The 21789-nt window shown below is 35.3% G+C and overlaps 1 protein-coding gene across 3 annotated transcripts; it reads left to right on the top strand.

Annotated features, from left to right (window-relative positions):
* Positions 1-2508: 2508 nt before the first annotated feature.
* On the top strand, positions 2509-21429 carry LOC136041063 (uncharacterized). 3 transcript variants are annotated; one of them, XM_065725625.1, is made up of 4 exons: positions 2509-2621; positions 15374-15498; positions 16618-16764; positions 21309-21429. In XM_065725625.1, exons 2-4 carry the CDS (start codon positions 15385-15387, stop codon positions 21378-21380), a joined length of 333 nt encoding a protein of 110 aa, XP_065581697.1. In that variant the 5' UTR covers positions 2509-2621; positions 15374-15384; the 3' UTR covers positions 21381-21429. The 3 variants fall into 3 exon arrangements, with proteins under 3 accessions (XP_065581697.1, XP_065581701.1, XP_065581690.1); XM_065725629.1 differs by having other exon boundaries at positions 2522-2586; XM_065725618.1 differs by having other exon boundaries at positions 2607-2774.
* Positions 21430-21789: the final 360 nt, after the last annotated feature.

The raw sequence follows: 21789 nt of genomic DNA, 5'->3' as shown, positions 1-21789 counted from the left end.
GCTTGCCGAGAAATCACAAGAACAACGTGAGAACAGGCTTGCGGCTCAAAGAGATAATGCCGAAAGAAAGCGTGCCGAGTCACAAGAGCAACGTCAAAAATATCGCCTGACATTCAGGTACAGCCCAGTCGATGATTATAGCTTGAGTAGATGTGTTCAAATCGGGACTATGTCTAAAATTTATCCCTACTGCAAGGCCTTGAAATGTAATGGAAAAACAATGCAAATCTGTTGCGCCTCAGGAAAAAGTTAAACTTTCTCAACTGGCTGCACCACCAGAGCCATTGAAGACTTTATGACGTTACAGACTGGGACACCGGGACACAAGGAATATAAATGACGAACGGGACACTCGAAGAGAAATTACAGACCAGGACAACGGGAAACAAATGACGACCGGGACACGGGGAATATAAATGACGACCGGGACACTCAAAGAGAAATTACAGCCGAGACAACGGGACAGAAATGACGACCGGGACACCGGGACACAGGAAATATAAATGAGGAAAGGGACACAGGGACCCAACTACGACGGGGACACCGGAAGGGCAAAGGGGGGGAATAAATAAATGACGACGGGGACACAGGGAATAATCGTTTAGCAATCACCATTAACAAAGCTCAGGGGCAATCATTAGAAAATGCGGTATAGATCTGAACATGGATGGTTTTCCAATGGACGATTATAAGTTGCATGTTCAAGAGTCGGTAAACCTGACAATCTATTAATATGCACAGACAATAGGACAGCGAAGAATATTGTATATTCGCAAGTATATATATATATATATATATATATATATATATATATATATATATATATATATATATATATATATATATATATATATATATATATATATATATATATATATATATATATATATATATATATATATATATATATATATATATACTAGCTATTGGGTTGGCGCTTAAGGCCACCCCAACACCTAGTTGGTGGGGCGCTTCGCGCCCCCCCAAGCCCCCCCGCGCGCGTAAGTCGTTACGCGCCATATTAGTTACGCGCCATTGTAGTTGTGTCACTGTGTCCCACCTGTGAATATAGATAGATTTATATATGTGTTTCAAATTACATAAAACTTGCGAATATACAACATTCTTGGCTTTCCCATTGTCTGTGCATATACAAAGCCTTATGTACTAATAATGACGTCATATGCAAACGCTCTTTTTACAAACAAACAAACATGCATACACACAACTCGTTTTTATATAGATAGATAGATAGATAGATACAATACAAATTAACTGCGTAAAACTTGCGAATATACAACATTCTTCGCTGTCCAATTGTCGCTGCATATAAATAGATTGTCAGGTTTACCGACCCTCGAACATGCAACGTACAATTGTCCATGGGAAAAACAATCAGTATTAAGATCTATACCACATTTTTCTAATGATTGACCTTGAGCTTTGTTAATGGTGATTGCAAATGCTAATCGAATTGGGAATTGCAATCTTTTAAACTGAAAAGGCAGATCCATTGGAATCATGGGAATGCGAGGAATAAGAACAGCCTCACCCTCAAACGGCACTGTCAAGATTGTGGCATCTATTAGGTTTTCCATTGTTTTTTTTTTACGGCAAGTCGCGTGCCATTGCAAAGCTTTGGTGGGTTGACATTTCTTAAAAGTATTATTGGTACGCCTATTTTTAGTTGTAGCACGTGTGGTGGAAACCCTGAAAGATCCACGGAATTTAAAAATTCAGATGGATAATTAACCGCTTCATTTGGTTCCAAAACTGTGTCGACTGACTTTTAAAGGACTGCCTGGTCTCGAATCTTGGTCAAAACAATATTGTTGATTTCGTGGACGTCTATGTTTTTGGGTGCAAGAATCGCTTTTTCACTTAGCCATTTATTATTTTTATAATTGTTTAGAATATTCGGAAATACTTTTTCAATCAATTCATTTTTGGACGTCACTAAATTACAGAAATCAGCAGGTAGTTGTATACTTCCTGAAATTGAGTCTACTGGGAGCTTTCTGTTTCCAATTGCCAGCAATTGATCTGAAAATGTTTGACCAGAGTCATCGTTTTGCAATCGGACACGCATATTTGTAGTTAATTTTAATGTTTTTACGTGTGCCCATAAAGATTCTATGAAGGATACAAGTTTGTGGGGTAATCCAAGATTTGCAGGTTTAACCAAAAGATTTGGCGTTTAGCATTGTCATATACCCAGTCAAAGTCTAGGAATGCAGCAATTAGGACATTATTTTCTATAGTGATTCATTTATTGCATTTGTTAATAATATGAAAGGATCTGTTGAGAAGTGGTGTTTCCTGAAGTCAGTTTGAGCATGAAGTATCATATTATTCTTCTCAAAAAGCCATAGCAGCCGATGGTAATTTCTTACTGCCAAGATAATAGAAAACTCTTCCTTTTCTTTCGCTTTCGAAAAAAGTAGATATATAGGGCTTTTCGCTCACTTGGGGAATATTTTCCGAAGATTCTACCGAGTTCAATTTTATAATAAAACTCTCCTGCTGCTGGCAACACTGCTGTACACTATATTATTGAAAAATTTTTTTTCTAATTTCAGTTCTAAGGGAGGTTAATTTGCTACAACGTATTGATTCTGAAAGTTGGTTTAACGCATCTGTTGTTTCTTTTTAGTTATTATTGAACTTGGCTAATGCACGATTTTCTAAGCATATGCTTTCTGGACAAACTTTCTTCAATAGGCCTAGGCTAGAATCAGACCCCCCAGTACTTACCCAGTGCTTAGTTTTGGAAGGTAAGATTTATATCAACAGACTATTTATATAGCCAAGAAATAAATGTACATCTACAGTCAGAATTGCATCCAGAATCCAAAGTTAACATGAATTTGTATCATAAGTGAATTTACCCCATCCCTATATAGCCTTTATCAGCTCAGGGTATATATTTACACATTAGTGGTGGGGGGGGGGGGGTTAAAGCTCAAGGATGCTGGGGAAAATTTTTCAGGGGGTGGCAGATGCCAAAATAGCTGTGTTGGCTTGGTAATGGAATATATTTCAGGATATTTTTGTGCATGAATAAATTTATTTTAAATATTTCTAGGAAAAAAACTCAAATAAAAAGAACAATGAAATTGTTTTCCAAATGAAACAAAGTACAGTAAATTTTGAACAATAAGGATTCCTGGCAAAAGGATAAATTTATTTAATCAAAATGTGCTTAATTATTATGCATTTAATCTTAAAAGAAAATCAAATTCAAACCAAAATTAGAGAGAAATTTATTGCTTTGATTGATTATAACAGATATAGACTTGTCCTACCATGTTTTGAATTTATAACAGCCATGTAAAATGTACCTCTTTCATGAGAGGACAATTCTTCCCCTTGAGCTGAAATCCAAAATAGTTCCCCCTCAACATAGTGAAAGAAAAGCAAAATTTAAAACTTAAGCATCAAGCTGTCAAATTGACCCTCTTTCTTTGTATTTTCCCATTCAACTAAATAAATTGAACTGGTTCAGAACAAAATTTGTTATAAGAGAGTCTTATCAAATAGGCTAGTTAGTGATAACAAACTGGAAGTAAAAAGTGACTTTTTGCCAATATTCACCAAAACTAACAACAGAATTTTATGATAATTGCTACACCAGCAATATGTGCTTCTTATGCTGATTCTTAATATATAAAATTCTTTCAGTTTAGTGTAACCCACTCAAAGCCAAAAATCTATGAAATTTGCCTGATAAAAAAAAAGGAGAAACACCCCCAAAAAAGCAAGCAATGTTATTTTAAATCTTACTAGATACATCATATCAGAAAACCCTACCATAGAGGTTTCTAGCTCTAATCTTCAAATAGGGGATTTTGCTTTTCTTTTTCAGAAGGAACATTGTTAATGCATGTTTATATGTTTTGTTTTTTCCCAGGTTTGATCATATCATTAAAGGACCATATAGATGAGGCCAGGGGAAAGTATTGACTTCTGCCATTTTAGGTCACCAACCTACAAATTTACCCCAAAGAGAACAAATTTGTAATCAATTTAACATTCTGAGAATCTAATTGATTTAGAAGTATCAATAACTATATTTTAAACTCCCCAGTTGCAAAAGAAGTAAAGCCACACAATGGCAGTACTGGATCCAGTTGATTTGCTTTATATGTAAAAAAATTAAGCTATGTTTGGTGATCTGTGATTGCATATCAGCTATAATAAGGGGGATGATTCATTGTCTAGGTGGCAGTAGGGTAGATTCCTAAAAAAGTACAGTTTAATGGGCAAACTGCTTACATGTCATGTGGCTTCTATTAAATGTTGAATATGTAGGGGATAGTAGGAATTAATTACAATGTTTCTCTATACAGCTAAAATGTTACATTCAGTAATGCTTTAGTTTCATCACAAGCAGTCAAAAATACATATTACTGCATATAGCAAGATTCTGATGATTGCATATTGTTTCTTTGTCATTATTACAGAAATGCGTCCACTTTTTAGCTTTCTAAAATCCCCCCTCAATGTAACAAAAAAATACATAAAGTGACCAGGTTTTAAAGCTGAGGGAAATGTTGGGGTTGGGCAATATGAATGAATAATGACATAAAAACAATATGCAGTCATCAGAATCTAGTTATATGCAGTAATTTGAAAAAATAAAAAAAAAACTGACAAAAAACTAAAATATCCTCCCTTTATACTTTTAACACCACAGATTCTTGCCCTTGACTAACCACAATTTCTGGCAAAAATATGGTTGCAATGATGAAACACCATAACAAACAAGGCTTAATCAATCAGCAAAAAGTATAGCATAAGCATCAACTAACAGTTATTGTTAAATCAGAAAAAAATTGAAAAAATTAGGTATTTTTAACCTACAAATGAGTGATCAAGTCTTAATGAAATTTGATGTTTGGAAGGATATTGTGTCTTAGAGCTCTTATTTTAAATCCTGACCAGCTTTGATGACATTGGAGAGAGTTAGGGGGAGGATCCTAAAATCTTGGAAAATGCTTAGAGTGGAGGGATCAGGATGAAACTTGGTTGGGAAAAATAAACACAAGTTCTAGATATGTGATTGACATAACCGGTATGGATCCACTCTCTTTGGGGAATTTGGGGTGGTGGTGGTTAATTCTGAAAAAATTAGGTATTTGTTACTTACTAATGGGTGATTGGATCTTAATGAATTTTGATATTTAGAAGGACCTTGTGACTCAGAGCTATTATTTTAAATCCCAACTGGCATTAAGCATGTGATTTTCCTTTTAAATCAATCTAATAATTCCTAAAATTTTGCTAGAGCTCATACCATATGAGCTCTTGGCTCTTCTGACCTTGTCTCAAGTGCCATATAAGCTCTTAGCTCTTATTTAATTATCTTTTGACTTCCTACTATACAGAAATTACCAGTAATGACTATAATTAGTATTTAAAATATAATTTCATTTGTATTGTACAACCCCAACTTTTCCCTCTGCTTCAAAACCATGCCCACTTTACACATATTTAGTTTGCCTCTTATTCTTAGTATTTCATGATATGTAAATAACATTAGAAATTAGAAGTTACACCTGCTAGACCTCAGAAAAAGCAGGAAAAGTAAAGATAAGGGACATCTTTACAATCATTACAAAAATACAAAAAAAATTGAGGCACAGGACAAAAAGAGATAAAATTCTAGACAAGCTACTTTCTGCTATCTTTGAAATTAGTTAAGTTAGGAAAATAAAATTTTCAGTAATGAATCCAAGGGCAAAAACATACTCCAGGAAGGTGTTCCCAAGCTACTATGTTGACCCTCTTCTGATCTCTATATCTTACAAATTTGCCTACTTTATAGGTCCATATCCTACCTATTGAAATTTTAGACAAGACAGCATTATACCTTAATTTTCAGTTTCTTTTTCTCTAGTTTTAGTCTGAAAATGCAAGTCCTGTTATTTAAGTAAAATTGTAAGCTGCATCATTAGGTTTTTACTAAATCTAGGAAATGTGTTCACAGATCCTTGAAACCTTGTACATTGGGATAGAGCAAAGTTGTAAAGCTTAAAATACTTTTCTTGTACTTTATCTAAGCAGAAAATCTATTTTGGAAGGTTTCATTTTTATAAAACTTTGATTTTTTAAGGTCATGAAAAGTTATTGTTCTCTGGAATTACAAGGAGCAGAGATCAGTACTTAAAAATACCTTTCCAGGACAAGTTTTATCTGTAGATCTATAGCTGAAATTTTCATTCTCCTAACCTAACTACTTTCCAAGATAGAAAGAAGTAGCTTGTCTAAATTTTACAGAAATTGAATATACAACTTGACACCTTTTATTATGCTCTTTCCACATTCAATAATTTTTTCTGTGGTAAATTCCATTTTGAGTTTTTAAGTGGGCTCAAAACAGGGTAAAGTTTCAAATTAACTCACTAATGAAGTAGCCAAGAAATAGACATAACTCTAGAATCAGAATATCATTCTGAATCCAAATATAATATGTGCTTCCATCAGAAATGAACTGAAAGAGTGACTTACATTATTCAAACTAATCTAACAGTTTTTCGAAATAATGGAAAATACATTGCATACATATAATTCATGGTTTACATTTACAGATTAGTTGGTGGGTTGAGGTGAAAGTTTATTTCTGGCAGAAATGAATGTTGTATTTGGATGCAGAATGAATTTCTGATTCTAAAGATATGTATCCCATTAGTTAATTAGAAAACTTGCCCAAAACACCACATAGTGACAAAAATTTTGAGAATACACTTAATATGTATACTACAATAATATGTAATACTAGTAATATTTAAATATTACTAGTATGACCAAAAGCCACATCAAATAGTTTTATTGTGGCAGCAGCTCCAAAACAATTTTGGGATCAAATTAAGCTTAAAAAAAAAAAAAAAAAAAAAAAAAACACTTGATAAGGGATCAGACTTACCCCAGTTAACTCTAGATGAAACTTTCAGGATAAATTCTAGGTTACAGCTCAAATTCTATTAGAGGAAGCTGTTTTAAGTCTGTATCTCTGCTCATTCTCTATTTCATAGACTTGGAAAATTACGCAGACAGTAGGTTTATAACTTGCAAGTATCAACTGTGGCAAACAAATATTTTCTTTATATGTTGTTTGAAATTATTGCATTTCACTCTAGGTTTGTATGGTACTTGCCCATTGGACAAGTGCCATATAGTGATTGCAATTTCTGTCCATTGAGAGAGAGAGAGAAAGAAAGAAACAGAGAAAGAGAGAGAAAGAGCTTTTATTTTAAATTGACTTTCACAGTATATGGTGCCAAATTAGCGCTTTGCATCAGGTATTACAGTCAGATAAAACTTGTCAAATAAAAAAAGGGAAAAACACAAACACACAGTGTCATACAAGCAACTTGAAGAAAAATTTAAACATAGAAAGTGCCAAATTAGCTTGCTTTGTGATGTTAGTAGCTATGGACCTCATACTTCAGATTGCTCAAAATAGTGATACCAAGGAGTTTGCACTGCTGGATGGCATCTCTGAAGGTATTGGTTGCTTGAATGAAGATGTACTCTTTAAGAAAATGATAGTCATTATATTTGAGTTTTTGGCATTCACAGTCATGTCAGCCTGTGCAGCATCACTGGAAATATCTTCCATGACTGAGCTCTTCAAATTTTGTCCATCATTTTTCCAGTAAGGACATGCTGTCAACAAATTTCCAGTAGTCAGGTTGTTAAGTAGCAAGTCCACTTATCATAATCAGCAACAGGAGCAGGCCAAGGAGGATAGCCTGGGGCACACCACAGTAAACTGGAAGGAGATCTGAATAGCAGATTTTCAAAATGTTCTGCCCATCCGTCTTTAACTCTTTTCTTATCATTAATTGCGCCTTGTTCTTATGTTCAACTGGGACAAATCTGGATTGGTTACTCCCTCTCAATTTCTTAACATGCCAGTACAAAATTTTACTATTAGGCCGTCTAGCTGTATCTTCCAGATCGTCGGGAATTTTATCCATGGCCTCCACTTCACTCCTCCTTAGTTCATATTTTAATGCCTCCTCCAAATTCCTTTTGTTTTCATATGATCTATCACTCAGATAATTCTTGTACAAACCCCTTCTCCTTTCTGTTAAACATAAAGCCTTTTCACTAATATTCCTAGCTGTCGTCTTAACTTTCTTCCCTTAAACACCATCAGCAACTTCACAAATTGTTTTTTTAATTATTCCAACCCTCTTCCACATTGTCAAATTTTAAAATCTCAAGTTTAGCATTCAACTGTTCCTTAAATGTTTCTCTCAAATTCTCATCCTGGAGTATACCAACATCATAACTTCCAGGTAAGTAGTTACTCTTATGAAATTACAGCTTTAAATTAACCCTAGACGCTACTAGATGGTGATCTTTACTTTCAACATCAATGACAGCACTTCTATACACCTTAGTATCTTGTATTGATACTGCCAGTCTTTGGTTTACTATAACATGATCAATAATATTTGCTGTCTTACCATCACAGATGTACCATGTCAACTTTGGGCCTCTTATATGACCAAACTCCATATTTGTTATAACTAGATTGTTATAACTAGAAAAGTGCAAAAGTCTGCCATTACTGTCTTCTTTTCCTATACCAAATTTACCTAGACTAGGATACCATCTATCCCTATTTCTACTGACTTGTGCATTGAAATCTCCTATCAAAAACATCATATTTCTAGCTGTAATTACTGTAAGTAAAATTCATCTGAGTCACTAGTATCTCTGTTAGTTGGCGCACCAGGGGCATATACTAATGTAACAGATGCTCTGAACTTTTTAGTCATAAAATGAGCCATTAGTATTGTATTGTTAATACTGTCCTAGCCTAAATAAGACTTAGCATCTTCCTTGTTCATCATGAGCCCTACTATATCATCTATATCTACATCATCTATTTTCTTGCTTCCTACCCATGGGAAATGGGTTTCTGAAACTCGTAATAAGTCCAGTACGAACCGTCTGAATTCGTCAGTCAAAATGTCAATACAATAGTCATTGTTTAACAATGTAGTATTTCGTGTTCAAATATTCATGTTCTTTAAACCATTGAAATTATTTTGGCCTCAGGAAAAGCAGTGATACCTGATACCAATCCAGGATGGGGATCAACATATCTTCTCAAGTCTACATTGAAGCGCTTAAGTCGGCTTACAACCAGGCAGCAAGGAGTCCCTGGGACCTCCAGTATGATTGGAGGGTTTTGCAACCCTGGGCCCATCTTCGTCACACCATGTTTTCAGCTCTTGGTGATGCTCTTCTATCAACAAGAGTCGAAATGCTGCACAGACAGTCCTAAGTATATTACCTTTGACTCATTATATATTGAGGCCTACAAATATTATGCTACTGTGGAGAGGCAGCCCATAGTAGATAAATTAGCTAGGAAGAGGTTTTTTAGCCTGGAAACATCCATCAAAACAGACCAAGCCCAGAAGAATTATCCATTAACCAGAATCCCATGCAAATGCTGTATCATTTACAAGGCTATAATTTCCTTGAGAGGTGCCACTCAAGTGGGCTTAGAGTTGACCACAAGGTCTCCAGTCTTACAGGTACCCCTTCCTTTGCAGAGACCTTTGTCCATAGATCTGGATCTTCCCCATGATGGTGTTTTGCGTCACCGAGCAATTTAACCCATTGCTGGGAGAAGGTGTGTAAGTCTTGGGACGTATGGACATGCTTGTGGCACTGTTGAGTGTACATTTGAGGGGCCTTCTTCCTCCTCCACTTGTATTTATGGCCCTGGGCAAGGGTGCCCCAGGTTCTGTTATGGACCCGCAGAGACAAGGTCCCCCCTGGTCTGTGCCTCCTATGGAGGTACCCTACATATCTGTTGTTATTATGCTATTGAAAGTGAGCTTCATTAAGCCCTAAGTTCTGAAGTAAATTAATAATATAATCTTTAATAACATATTAATTAACCCTTTTCGAATTCAACCTAAACGCCATCTAAGTGGCGAACGTTCGTAATGATCTTCGCGGTAATTTCCAGTGATTTTCGTTTAGCTAGAAACTTTAAAGAAGAAATAACTAATTTTCAACAATACTTTATTCAGCCCTACTCGTTTTCATTGCTAGCAGCATCTATGATTATTTTTGGAATTTTTTACAAGGAACTTCAAGACGATTTTCACTTAACTATAAGATACTAGCTGTTGGTGTAACGCACCAACACCTAGTTGGTGAGGGGGCTCCGCGCCCCCCCCCCCGCGCGCTGAAGTTGTTGCGTGCCATTGTAGTTGTGTCCCTGTGTCCCACCTGTGAATATATATATATATATATATATATATATATATATATATATATATATATATATATATATATATATATATATATATATATATATGTATATATATATATATATATATATATATATATATATATATATATATATATATATATATATATATATATATATATATATATATATATATATATATATATATATATATATATATATATATATATATATATATATATATATATATATATATATATATATATATGTTTTTAACTACGTAAAACTTGCGAATATACAACATTCTTTGCTCTCCCATTGTCTGTGCATATAAATAGATTGTCAGGTTTACCGACTCTTGAACATGCAACATATAATTGTCCATGGGAAAAACAATCCGTATTCAGATCTATACCGCATTTTTCTAATGATTTTGTTGATGGTGATTGCTAATCGAACATTCCCTGTGTCCCCGTTGTCATTTATATATCCCCCTGTGCCCCCCGGCGTCTCCGTTGTAGTTTTGTCCCTGTGTCCCGGTCGTCATTTATATTCCCTGTGTCCCAGTCGTCATTTGTGTCCCGGTGTCCCGGTCTGCAGTGTGTCCTGGTCGTCATTTATATTCCCTGTGTCCCGGTGTCCCAGTCTGTAATTTCCCTTTGTGTGTCCCAGTCATCATTTATATTCCCCGTGTCCTGGTCGTCATTTGTGTCCCGGTCTGTAATTTCTCTTTGAGTGTCCTGGTCGTCATTTATATTCCCAGTGTCCTGGTCGTCATTTGTTTCCCGGTCTGTAATTTCTCTTTGAGTGTCCTTGTCGTCATTTATATTCCTTGTGTCCCGGTCGTCATTTGTGTTCTGGTGTCCCGGTCGTCATTTGTGTTCCGGTGTCCCGGTCGGCAGTGTGTCCCTGTGTCCCGGTGGTTATTTATATTCCCTGTGTCCCGGTCGTCATTTGTGTCCCGGGGTCCCAGTCTGTAATTTCTCTTTGAGTGTCCTGGTCGTTATTTATATTCCCGGTGTCTCGGTCGTCATTTGTGTCCCGGTCTGTAATTTCTCTTTGAGCGTCCGGTCGTCATTTATATTCCCTGTGTCCCGGTCGTCATTTGTGTCCCGGTGTCCCGGTCTTCAGCGTCATCTTATAATGACGTCATATACAAAGCCTTTTATATTTATAATGACGTCATATGCAAACCCACAAACAAACAAACATGCATACATACAACTCGAAACAACTTCATGATGGCATAATGCTCAATCCTTATAATGATGTCAGTCGACAGTCGACAAACATGACGTCAGTCGACACACAAACAACTTATTTTTGTATATAGAGGAACTTTTCTTCAATAATGTCATAATAAGCCGTATTCGAATTCAACCTAAGTGCCACCCTAGTGCTTAAGAAAAAAAAAAAAAAAACAAAGGTGACCCCCAGCCAGTAAAGACAACAAAACGATGAGCAATTCCTCCCATCAAAAACAGTAAAAGCCTGATCTCGAGATAAGCCATGGTTCAATGCTGGCTGTAAAAAGGCAACCAGTGCCAGAAAAAAGGCTTACAAGAAATGGCGTTTGAAGGAATCCAGCGAGGACCAGGCTGCTTTTATTAGCACTCGAAACGAATCTGTTAAAGTTGCACGTCAAGCTAGAGCCAATTAGACTAACATTGTTAGTCTTAACACTAACAGTTGCCAGGACAAAATCTGGGTCCTATAGCGGCAAAACATGGTGTGGGATTTGAAACCACAGTAGTTGTAAACGTAAGAACAAATGACGTTTATAAAAAATAAACGAATAAAAAGACACAAAATAACAAATAACACAACAAATAAAAAAAAAGAACAGAATATGCAAATAACACAGAAACTAAAATATATAGATATATGCAAATAAAAGAAAGAAATAAACCAACTAGAACGAGCAAAAAAGCACAGTAATCAAAATGTGCCCATCTTTTCCTTATAGTTGATCAATTAGCCTGGTCAACTACAGGATCCTGAAATTATTTTGAATAAAATCCATGTGCAATTCACTCTTTCTTTCTTTGAAGCCCCCAAAACTTTTGCCCGATTCCTAAAAACACAACAAAATATTTATAAATAAATTTGTGATGTGTTTTTTTTTAATTTTTACCCCTCCCCAAAGAAAAGTGGTGTCCCAAAAGACGTTGTCTAAACCATTGAATTTTGAACATTTTTAGAATAAGATATTTATTTTTTTGAAATTGACATCACAATCCTTGAAAGACCAAATTCGAATTTTGGGGTTTATAAACAAAAAACAGGACAAATAAAAACAAAAAGTAAAAAATTAAAAGGCTGGAAAAAAGAATAGCAAAATTAGAATTATATGAATGAAAATTCATTTAATTGGGAACGCTATAACAGCTAACTGATTTCTAGATGTAAACTCCCTGGAAAACCCTGAACGTCATATTAAAGACGGAGGGGAATTTGACACAATTCATTTTTGTTTTGAGTTTTAATGTCACCTTTACTTTCTTTTGACAGCTTGTTGTTTCGTCCCTATCTTAAGTAGTTCTAATCCAGTTTCTAACAATGATAAGCTACAGGAACACTCGTTTTTATCAAAAAATTTACATATTTTCTATCCTGGGAACGCTATATTATCCCTTGCTAAAAACTTGATACCTTAACTCTAAAGCATAGCTTAAAAATTTGCAAAAGCATGTTTTTTAAATTCGAACAATTCGAGAAAATTCGAACAATCCTCTCCTTTGACATCACAAAAGCCTTTGACCATGTACAACACAAGGGATTTCTTTTTTAAGCTGAAAGCCTTTGGAATTGATGGTCAACTATTTGAGGTGCTTGCTGATTTTTTTCGTCAACAATCATTGCAAGTTGTCCTCGACGGCTCCAGCAAAAGAACACTCAGTCTTATCAGGAATACCCCAAGGAAGTATTCTTGGGCCAACTCTTTTATTGGTGTTCATAAATGACCTAGGGAACAACATTATCAAAAAACCTCACCACTTAGCTGATGAAACGACAAAAGAAACATTAATTGCAAAAGACGAAGATTCCAGCAAACCCCACAAGGATCTTCAGGCTGACATTGAGAGAATTGAGGCGTGGGCAGATGTATGGCTTGTAAGTTTTAACGCATCGGAAACGAAAGAGCTCCTACATTCTAAGGCGTGTAATATGATGGTTCATCCTGATTCCGTCTTCAAAGGAGAGGCAATAACGCGATTTGACACACTGCGCCTACTTGGATTTAATTTCTCTTCGGATATGTCATGGACTGAGCATCTCAGTAAAATTAGATCCTCTTGCTCCAAGAATTTAGGGGTTATCCTAAGATGCAAAGGTCTTCTCCCTGATGAGTCTGTTCTGCCACTTTTCATTTCGTACATCAAACCTGTCATGGAATATGCATGCCCTCTTTTCGCTGGTGCATTAAAAAGTCATATCGCTCCACTCCAACAAATTCAAAATAAAGCAATTCATGTAGCAACCTCTGAAAACTCGAAAGCTAAAACCACACAGTTGACCCGAGAACACCTCAACGTGGCGTCCATGTTGGTTTTCTACAAGTACATGTATAACCCTCAATCAGAGGAGCTATCGAAGTTCGTTCCTGATAGGGCAAAGCCTTTACAATCAACTCGCCGAAGTACAGCTCGTTAGGACTATCTTCAGCAGGGTACTCCCCGCCAAGAATATCTGAAACGAGTTTCCTGACGATCGGTTCTCACGTGGAATAGATTGTTGGCAGAGGTAATCCCAGAAAATCCTTCCCTTGTCGCGTTCAAGAAAAGGTACAACAAATACCTCAGAGTTGGAAAATAAGGTAATTACCAGGACTAGCGGCAAATCATCGTCTGTGTCTTGAAGCCTGTGAAGTCGTGAAGTCTGTGAAGCCGTGAAGCCTGTAATAAAAAAAACGTATGCCTCTACAGGTAGACTCAGACTTTTTTGAGGAACGAGCCCCTAGCCTCTACCTATAGTTTATTTTATGTTGTGCATGTTTTTCATATTTTCTTTTAAATTTTCAACTTTTTCAATTGAGTAAGAGCAGCAATGTCATCCTATGTGCACAGCTTACAACTCAGTATGATCATCAGATTGATATCTTTGCAATACGCTAGTCCACTTTTAAGATACAAATTGACAAGTTTTCCAAAATTAGTTTTTTTTTTTTTTTACTGTATGCTTAAAACGAAATGGGATTCAAAGGGATTCTGAAGCATGAAATTCAAATTAAATAAAACATGCTACTGTCATCATCCTAAGCCTAATTATCTGAGTGCTATTGTACATATCTGTATGATAGGTCCCAATAACAGTACTAAATCTAGAAATAGCAATTGAAAAGACTGCTCCTTTGTCAGCTAGCAATATTTTCTATGTTTAAAAGTTTTGCAACTGTTCTTTAGAAGTGGCACGTCTGAACAATTTCCCTTCCTTCCTTACCGTTTTCGTGCTTGTTTTCAGCTTCATCTGAATGTGTGTTTATCTTGGCACCAAGTTTTTCAAAATTCTAGGCTGGCTCCCTTTGGTATTTAGTCCAATTAAAAAAAAGTAAGAGAAAATGTTTTATTTATGGAGGAATAAAAATAGTCAAATGGTCCAATTATTGTGTCAGGAACTGTTTTTAATTTAACAATTCCTGAAAATCAATTAGGTATTTTTCGCAGTAATTATTCTATCACATTCCAACTTGAGAATTGAAAAAAAAAATGTGTAAGAAGTTCATTTGACGTATATGTGTCTTCATAGAAGTTTTTAAGGACTTAAAGCATTTTTATATCCTGATTTTGCAATTATAAATATTGCCAATACTAAGAGAAGATTGCTGTTTACTTTTTTACTGAAAAACAAAACAAAGTGGCATAAACTAAAAGGTTTGCGAACAAAATGGCACAGATTTTGGCAAAAATTACCACTCTAGTCTGATGTACTTGCCTTGGTTATTCCTTAATTGTTTATTTTATTAATTGAAAAGCCAAAACTTTTTATTATCTTACCCTTCAAGAAGAAAATAAGAATTAGGGATGGGATCAGAAATCAAGAAAGATCTTTTCACTTCGTTTTTTTATTGCAATTTTATGATGTATTTTTGAACTCTAAAGATAAAAGAAACATACTTCCTTATTTTAGAAGGTCTAAATATGTCTGCTGAGTCTGTATTGGCCCAAGAAAGAAAGAGGATTAGAGATGCTTTGAAATTACAATACCAAAGAGAAATTTATCATCCTGAAGGTATTAACAACACTGGAGCAAAAGTAAGTTTCAAGTGAATTTGTAAAAAATGAAGTGTTCGTTTATACATTACTATATTTCTTGAATTCATGTAATACAAGTTTTCAACTCTTGGTTGCTAAGAAAGAAATGTTTTTGTTTATGCGACTTAAATTAGGCCCTTACCAGGATTGGTGAATTTATATAGAGCTTATTTGCATTTTATTTAAATCAATTTCTGGTCCCTGGGAACAATCCATCCTCCTTCCAGCTGGCATGAGCGTTTTTCTTTTATATTCTGAATTTTGATTTGATTTCATCAATTATTGAGAGGCTATGCATATATCCTACAGGTTTCAGATCCTAGCTATGAAAAGTTGATTTCTGCCATTTGATGGAGCAGAAAAGAAATTCTGGCTCAACTAAGACCAAAAGTTCCAAGATAGTCAATTGGCTTAGAACCATCAGAAAGTTATATACATATCCTATTGGTTTCATAGGTCATTTGGTCTGATAGCGTTGCATCCGTCCCTAAATATATACAACAATGAATAGAATGAAGGGCTGCTAGGCAGCGATTGCATTATTACAGCATTGCATTATTACACAACGGTTATTGCGAGAAGGGGAAAAGTTCATGGGTCTTTTTGTGTTTACAGAGGGTGCTAGTACACTAAAGTGCATTTTTGTGGCCAGATTTTTCTACTTTTGTGAGAGACCCTTCTGATATATGCTAAGCGGGAATAACTCCCCTATTGTTTGAGAAATATTTTTACCATGAGGTAAAAGATCACATTAACTTGATGCTACAAGATGGCTGAAAATATTCTTAATTATAAGTATGAAGTCTCCCCTTCTTCCCAAAAAATGTACACCGTAGCCTGGAAAATCATTTTGTAATTTTTGTTCTCCACTTAAAAAATCTTAGGGTTACCCTTTTTAAGAGACGATTTTCGCTTTCAAAGCATAGTATATTTGCACAAAAGTTAAACTTTATCATAAAGGGCAGGTGCAGATGAGGAACTCACTTCATATTTAGGTAACACTATACATCATGTTAGCAGCAAACAAAAATTGAATTAGAAATAAGAGCTTTATATGTTGTTAATATTTTACTGTTTACTGGTGAAAAGATGCTCATCTCATCTCTTTTTTTTATTTAGTTTGACCCAGCAGTTCAGCGATTCATGGCTATGCGTGCCACATCCTATGAGCGGTTTAAGCCAACTAGTCGCAGAAGTTTACTCTTCCTTTTTGGTGTTTACATAATACCAATATGGAGCGTTGTGTATTTTATGGATAAGCGTCTGGTAAATTGATTTTTCTTTCAGGCTTGCTTTTAGCCTAGCCCAGGGTGAAATTATGCTTCCTTTGTTATATAAGATTTTTTTGCCCAGGATTAGGGGGAAAGTAGGTACCCCATTGGTATTTTAGCAAGCTGAGATGTATATTCTATGTACTCATAAAGAAACCTTGCCTAACATTGGAAATTTTGACATTAAGGATTGGAGTTTATATAGCATTGTATTTCAGAATTTGCCAAATCTTTAGTCTGCATGTTTGTGAATCGTGTCTACTAAAGTATGTAAGTTTTGCAAAAAGAAGAAAAAGATAAAAGAAAAGCATTTGAAACTAATTCTCCTACATATTTACTTATAATTTTGTATTCAATTCATTAGTTGTATTCAAGCCAAATGACTGTAAAAAAAATAGCCCAGAAGAAAAAAAGGACCAGCGAAATGCAAAAAGAATAGCCCAGCTAGAATCATGAGGCCCATACAGCTTCTGTTGTGTTGGGAATAAAAGGCGTAAGGGAGGGGCACATAATGGCTCCACAATCTGATGCCAATAAACGCTAAAGCAACGAAAAGGAAGTTTATGTGTGTAGCTGGTTAAACGTTGCCAAACGAAAATCAAAACACTGCTCAGTAGCATCAACATAACAAGGCAGTTTGCACAGCAAATAGGGCATCATGGTACTCTACAATATTAAATTCAATATTGTGCATTGTGTATACCAAAAGAAACTACTAGCATACCTTGCCTGTGTGATTGTCAGAGGCTCTCTGACCCTCAAATGTAGCTGGGTTTTTTTCCTCTTCATTTTAATCCTAATAGCCTCAAAATAATGAAAATGATAATTTATTCGCCCTTTATTGGGGCACACTATTAATAAAGAAGGCGGATGCACTGAAAATATAAGAAATAAAATAGCCAAGTTGCATAGCTTATTGTCGCAGTTGGAAAAAATATGGAATAATTGCAAGATATATCACCGAACTATGATTAGAATATTGGAAGTCACTGGAATGACTGTGGGTGATTAGCTTATGGCGCTGAAACGTTAGTGCTTCAAAATGTTGAGGGAAATAAGTGTACTAGATGTTTTGCAGAGGAAATGTCTAAGAATGTGCTATTGGCAAATGTTTGACTGACCGTATATAAAACAATAAGTTGTACCAAAATTCTAGTTTGATCCCACTCTCTAGGGCTAAAATGAAAGAAAGGCTGAGATTGCTCAGCCACGTTTTAGAGATGACTGATTGTAGATTGCCAAAAATTGTGCTTTTTGGCTATCTATCTCAAGCCACGTGAATAACAGGTCCGCCCTGAATAGGGTAGGAAGAGGTCACAAGGTTTAAACGAAAGTTGAGCTTCATGGTAGGGAATACAGCATGATTTTTGCAATAAATAGGGTCGAGGAGGAGCGTTCATAGCAGCGTTGACCTCATGGGGCTTGGTGCCACAATGTGTTGTTAGTAGTAGTATTTCTCCTTTTGCTTGGCATAATTTTGATTATAGAATAATAGTATACTAATTGTGTAGTGAAAACAGTAGCAAGTGAAAATTATAAAAAGAATAGAATGTTATTGGAAAAAAGCAAATTAAATTCAAGTGTGAAAAGGGTTCGTAATCTTTGGCCGTTTTCTAGAGTATTACAAGCATATTTTTATTTGGTTTTAAGCTGTACTTTTGAAGACATAGAAACATCAGTTTTCATCCATTCTATTTCCTTCTATGGACTAGCGGGGTTTCGAAATAACACACATATTGTATGATGTAAAGGCAAGAGTTGCGTCATAAGAAACGGAATAAATATCAAACTTCATGCAATTGTGCCAAAAATTCATGAGTGGTCCATTTTTAAGATATCAGTCGAATTATCACAGAAGGAAAACATTTCAACTAGTCGAGAACCATTCAACCTGACATTGTACTACCAGTAGAAGTTAAGAATAAGGATAGTAGACGCAATAGTGCTGACTTAGAGAAGAATGACATGTCTTTGAAGTACATTTTTCCCAGTGAGTCACTGTATAGAACAGATCGCTCGTAGAAAGTTGCAGTAAGGCACATTCGATCACAACTCTTCGGCTTTTTTCATGAACCAATTCCAACTGAAGGGCAACTTCGTATTCCCCCCCAACGTCCGATCCTCTTCCCCCCAATCCCAAGTGGCATTGGATCAAAATTCTTAGACAGCCATTTTAATCAGAATGGGCTATTGGTCTCAAAATTGTGTCTTATGAGCAATAGGATAAGTGCAGCTTGAGGCGTAAAGTCCCTTGCAAATAGCCTACATAAGAAAGATGCTTTACAAACATATTCTAATGGAAAGGTAGATATGTTTCATCTTGTGGAAATCATAATGGAGGGATTTTCAATCAGTATGGCAGAAGACCAAACTGAGATGGTTGATCCCGCGTGCCATACCTAAATCGCAAAAATAGGCATTAAAAAACTAAGATTGGAGTATAATTTTCCAAAATCAAAACACTTATAAACACATTTGTAAGGTATTCTCGGTATGATTACAAATCTGATTCTAGTAATGTAATGTAGACGTGCGAAATCAAAATCTCTTTAATCAATTTTACTATACTATGATTTTTGACAAATGATCATTGAAACAAGCAGTGTTACTATTCCAAAATATTGTGAAGGGTGAGGCAAAACAGAACTAAATCATTCCAAGAGAGAGTGAGGAAGAGAACACGCCGTTACTTTTAGATACTCGGAAGATAATCTGCGATGAACTACAGATTGTAACAATGAATACTTTACTAGATAGTGTTCATGAGAAGAAGATGGAGTGAAACAAGGCTGAATAACTGAAACCAGAGATTCCTTAAAATCTGAGTATGCCCTTTTCAAATTTCTATTTTTTAATTATTATAGTTTTGAGTTCGCATTACATTATACCGTAAGGAAAGATTTAAGAGAAATGGGAACTTCTTGGGAAAGTATGAAGAGCGATCAGGAAAAGCGTGCTTAGCTATGTTGGCCTCAGGCGGCTTGGTGCTGCGTTCAGCTGTTAGTTGTAGTAGTACATCATTTTTTAAATTAATCAGGAAGGAGAAAGAAATGACACAAGTTTTCCATGTCAAGGAAAGCGAGAATTGAAAACTCAAAACGAGCATAATTGCTACGAAGGAAGAAACGAAATCTAAAAGAAACAGGAATTACAATTAAAAATTAAGCTGAACTTAAAAAGGAATATAACGGCATTGCTCTCTGTGCTAGAGTATCCGTGTCATGGAGTGTCAACAATGTCATTTATGCTTCAGATGGGGCACACTTTCATGAATGATTTGGGAAAAATTTAGTTGGAATCTAAAATATAATGGATAAGTCTCAACCTTTGATTGCGTTTTTAAGTTACGACATTTTCGATTGTACGACAGTGTGTTCCACTAAAACTTAACCCCCTTTTATTATCAAAAATAAAAAGTTTTTTTATTAAAGCGAAAAGTACCATTGAAAGTCAAAACCAACCAATCCTGTATGTTTACAACATTTTAGAATGAAAAAATATACCAAGTTGGTAATTGCGAGTGCTTCATTTTCCTATTACGTCTCAAAACTCTTGAACCGAAACATTTCGTCATGTAATGGCAATGCGAATGAATTAACCCTTTGATTGTCGTGGCATTGGAAATAAGTAACAGAAATTTTTAGGCATTGGTAATGTATTAAAGTATTCCTTTGTGAAGCATTAGTGACACATGTTTAAACTTTAGTGATTGATGAAGAGTAGTGATTGGTGGGTGTCAGATCCTCATAAAGATGATACTTTGTGTTTGCTTGGAGTTTAAATATTTTCTATTTTCAAAGAAAAACATAAGTTTTCTTTGGAATTTTGATTTCTGTTGGTTTTCAATATCATGTTGAGGTTTTCAATTTGCCTTTAGAATCATAGCTTTTGTTTATTTTGTCATTTCTCATTGGAATAACAATTTTGACTATTTCAGAATTTTTTTTTTATTGAGAATGGAATTCCCCGCCAAAAAGACAAGGAATTGATCTCGTTACCCCTCAGTCACTCCCAACTCACAAGAATGACGCTTGAACTCGAAAGTCTTGTTCGAGAGAGCCCCTTTAATTTACTACGATCATCATTCAATTTGGGCAGCCGATTTGGATCGGGTATATTAACTTGTGGAAAAACTTTTTAGAAAAAATCGCTGCACCATTTATTTATGTATTTAGAAAGGCATTAAACAAAGGGGTGTTGGACAAGCTATTAAAGTTTTAATTGGGTAGCTCCTGAGCAATATGAAATAATCCAACAGTTCAAACATTTTATATGTGTAACTTGTCAAGGAACAGTTTATAGTTGCCATCAATTCCAATTGTTTATACAGTCATCAACACCCAAGTGAGTCTACAAGATGGTATAACCCTTATTAACTGGCTCCTGAGCAGGCTGCGATTAATAAGTATAAAGGTCATACAAAACAAAAATCTGAATATTATGACGCCCTATACAATTGAATACTTATGTTATTAAACAGAAGTCATGTAAAAGATAGCTCTTGTCTATATGGTTTGAACTAAATATATTCTTTTTCAGGAGAGAAAGGAGAGCATCTTGAGCAGTGGCAAGGTTTCCTACAGAGATCGTACTTTCAAATTCCATACATAAATGTGTTGTACTTAGGGTCTGTGTAAATATAGAAGCGTTTATGTTCTGACTTTAATATTTTTATTGCCATATCTATTATAAATCGAACCATAAAGCTAACTATGGGGCACAGCAGTGCAATAACGAGGGGATCTTTCTCATAAGTTAATTTTTCAGTGTACAGTATTTACATCAAAACAACTTCCGGCGTCCAGTTAGTGCCATGGATGCTACTTGATTGTGGTAATTTAAAGGGACTAAATGAATTTTTTTCAGATTTGAACTTATAACAATATTCAGCCCCCCCCCCCATATAAAATTCATGTTTTATAGTTTAGCGCCTTTTGAATTGCCACTGGAACCTCTTGTAGATGCATTTTTAATCTTGTTTAGATTCTTGTGCTTGTTTATAATAGCCAGTAAATCAGTA

This window comes from Artemia franciscana, chromosome 2 (assembly GCF_032884065.1).
Source record: "Artemia franciscana chromosome 2, ASM3288406v1, whole genome shotgun sequence".
In the NCBI taxonomy this organism is placed as follows: Eukaryota; Metazoa; Arthropoda; class Branchiopoda; order Anostraca; family Artemiidae; genus Artemia; species Artemia franciscana.
The sequence above is the reverse complement of the archived record's forward strand: the minus strand, read 5'-3'. Positions and strand labels throughout refer to the sequence as shown.

What these genes read in the sequence shown, in the direction of transcription:
- LOC136041063 (XM_065725618.1), top strand. Translation starts at nt 2,693, where the DNA reads ATGCTTTCTGGACAAACTTTCTTCAATAGGCCTAGGCTAGAATCAGAC. An exon ending in CCAGTGCTTAGTTTTGGAAG is followed by an intron (nt 2,775 to 15,373) that starts GTAAGATTTATA and finishes TCCTTATTTTAG; the next exon opens with AAGGTCTAAATATGTCTGCT. An exon ending in ATTTTATGGATAAGCGTCTG is followed by an intron (nt 16,765 to 21,308) that starts GTAAATTGATTT and finishes ATTCTTTTTCAG; the next exon opens with GAGAGAAAGGAGAGCATCTT.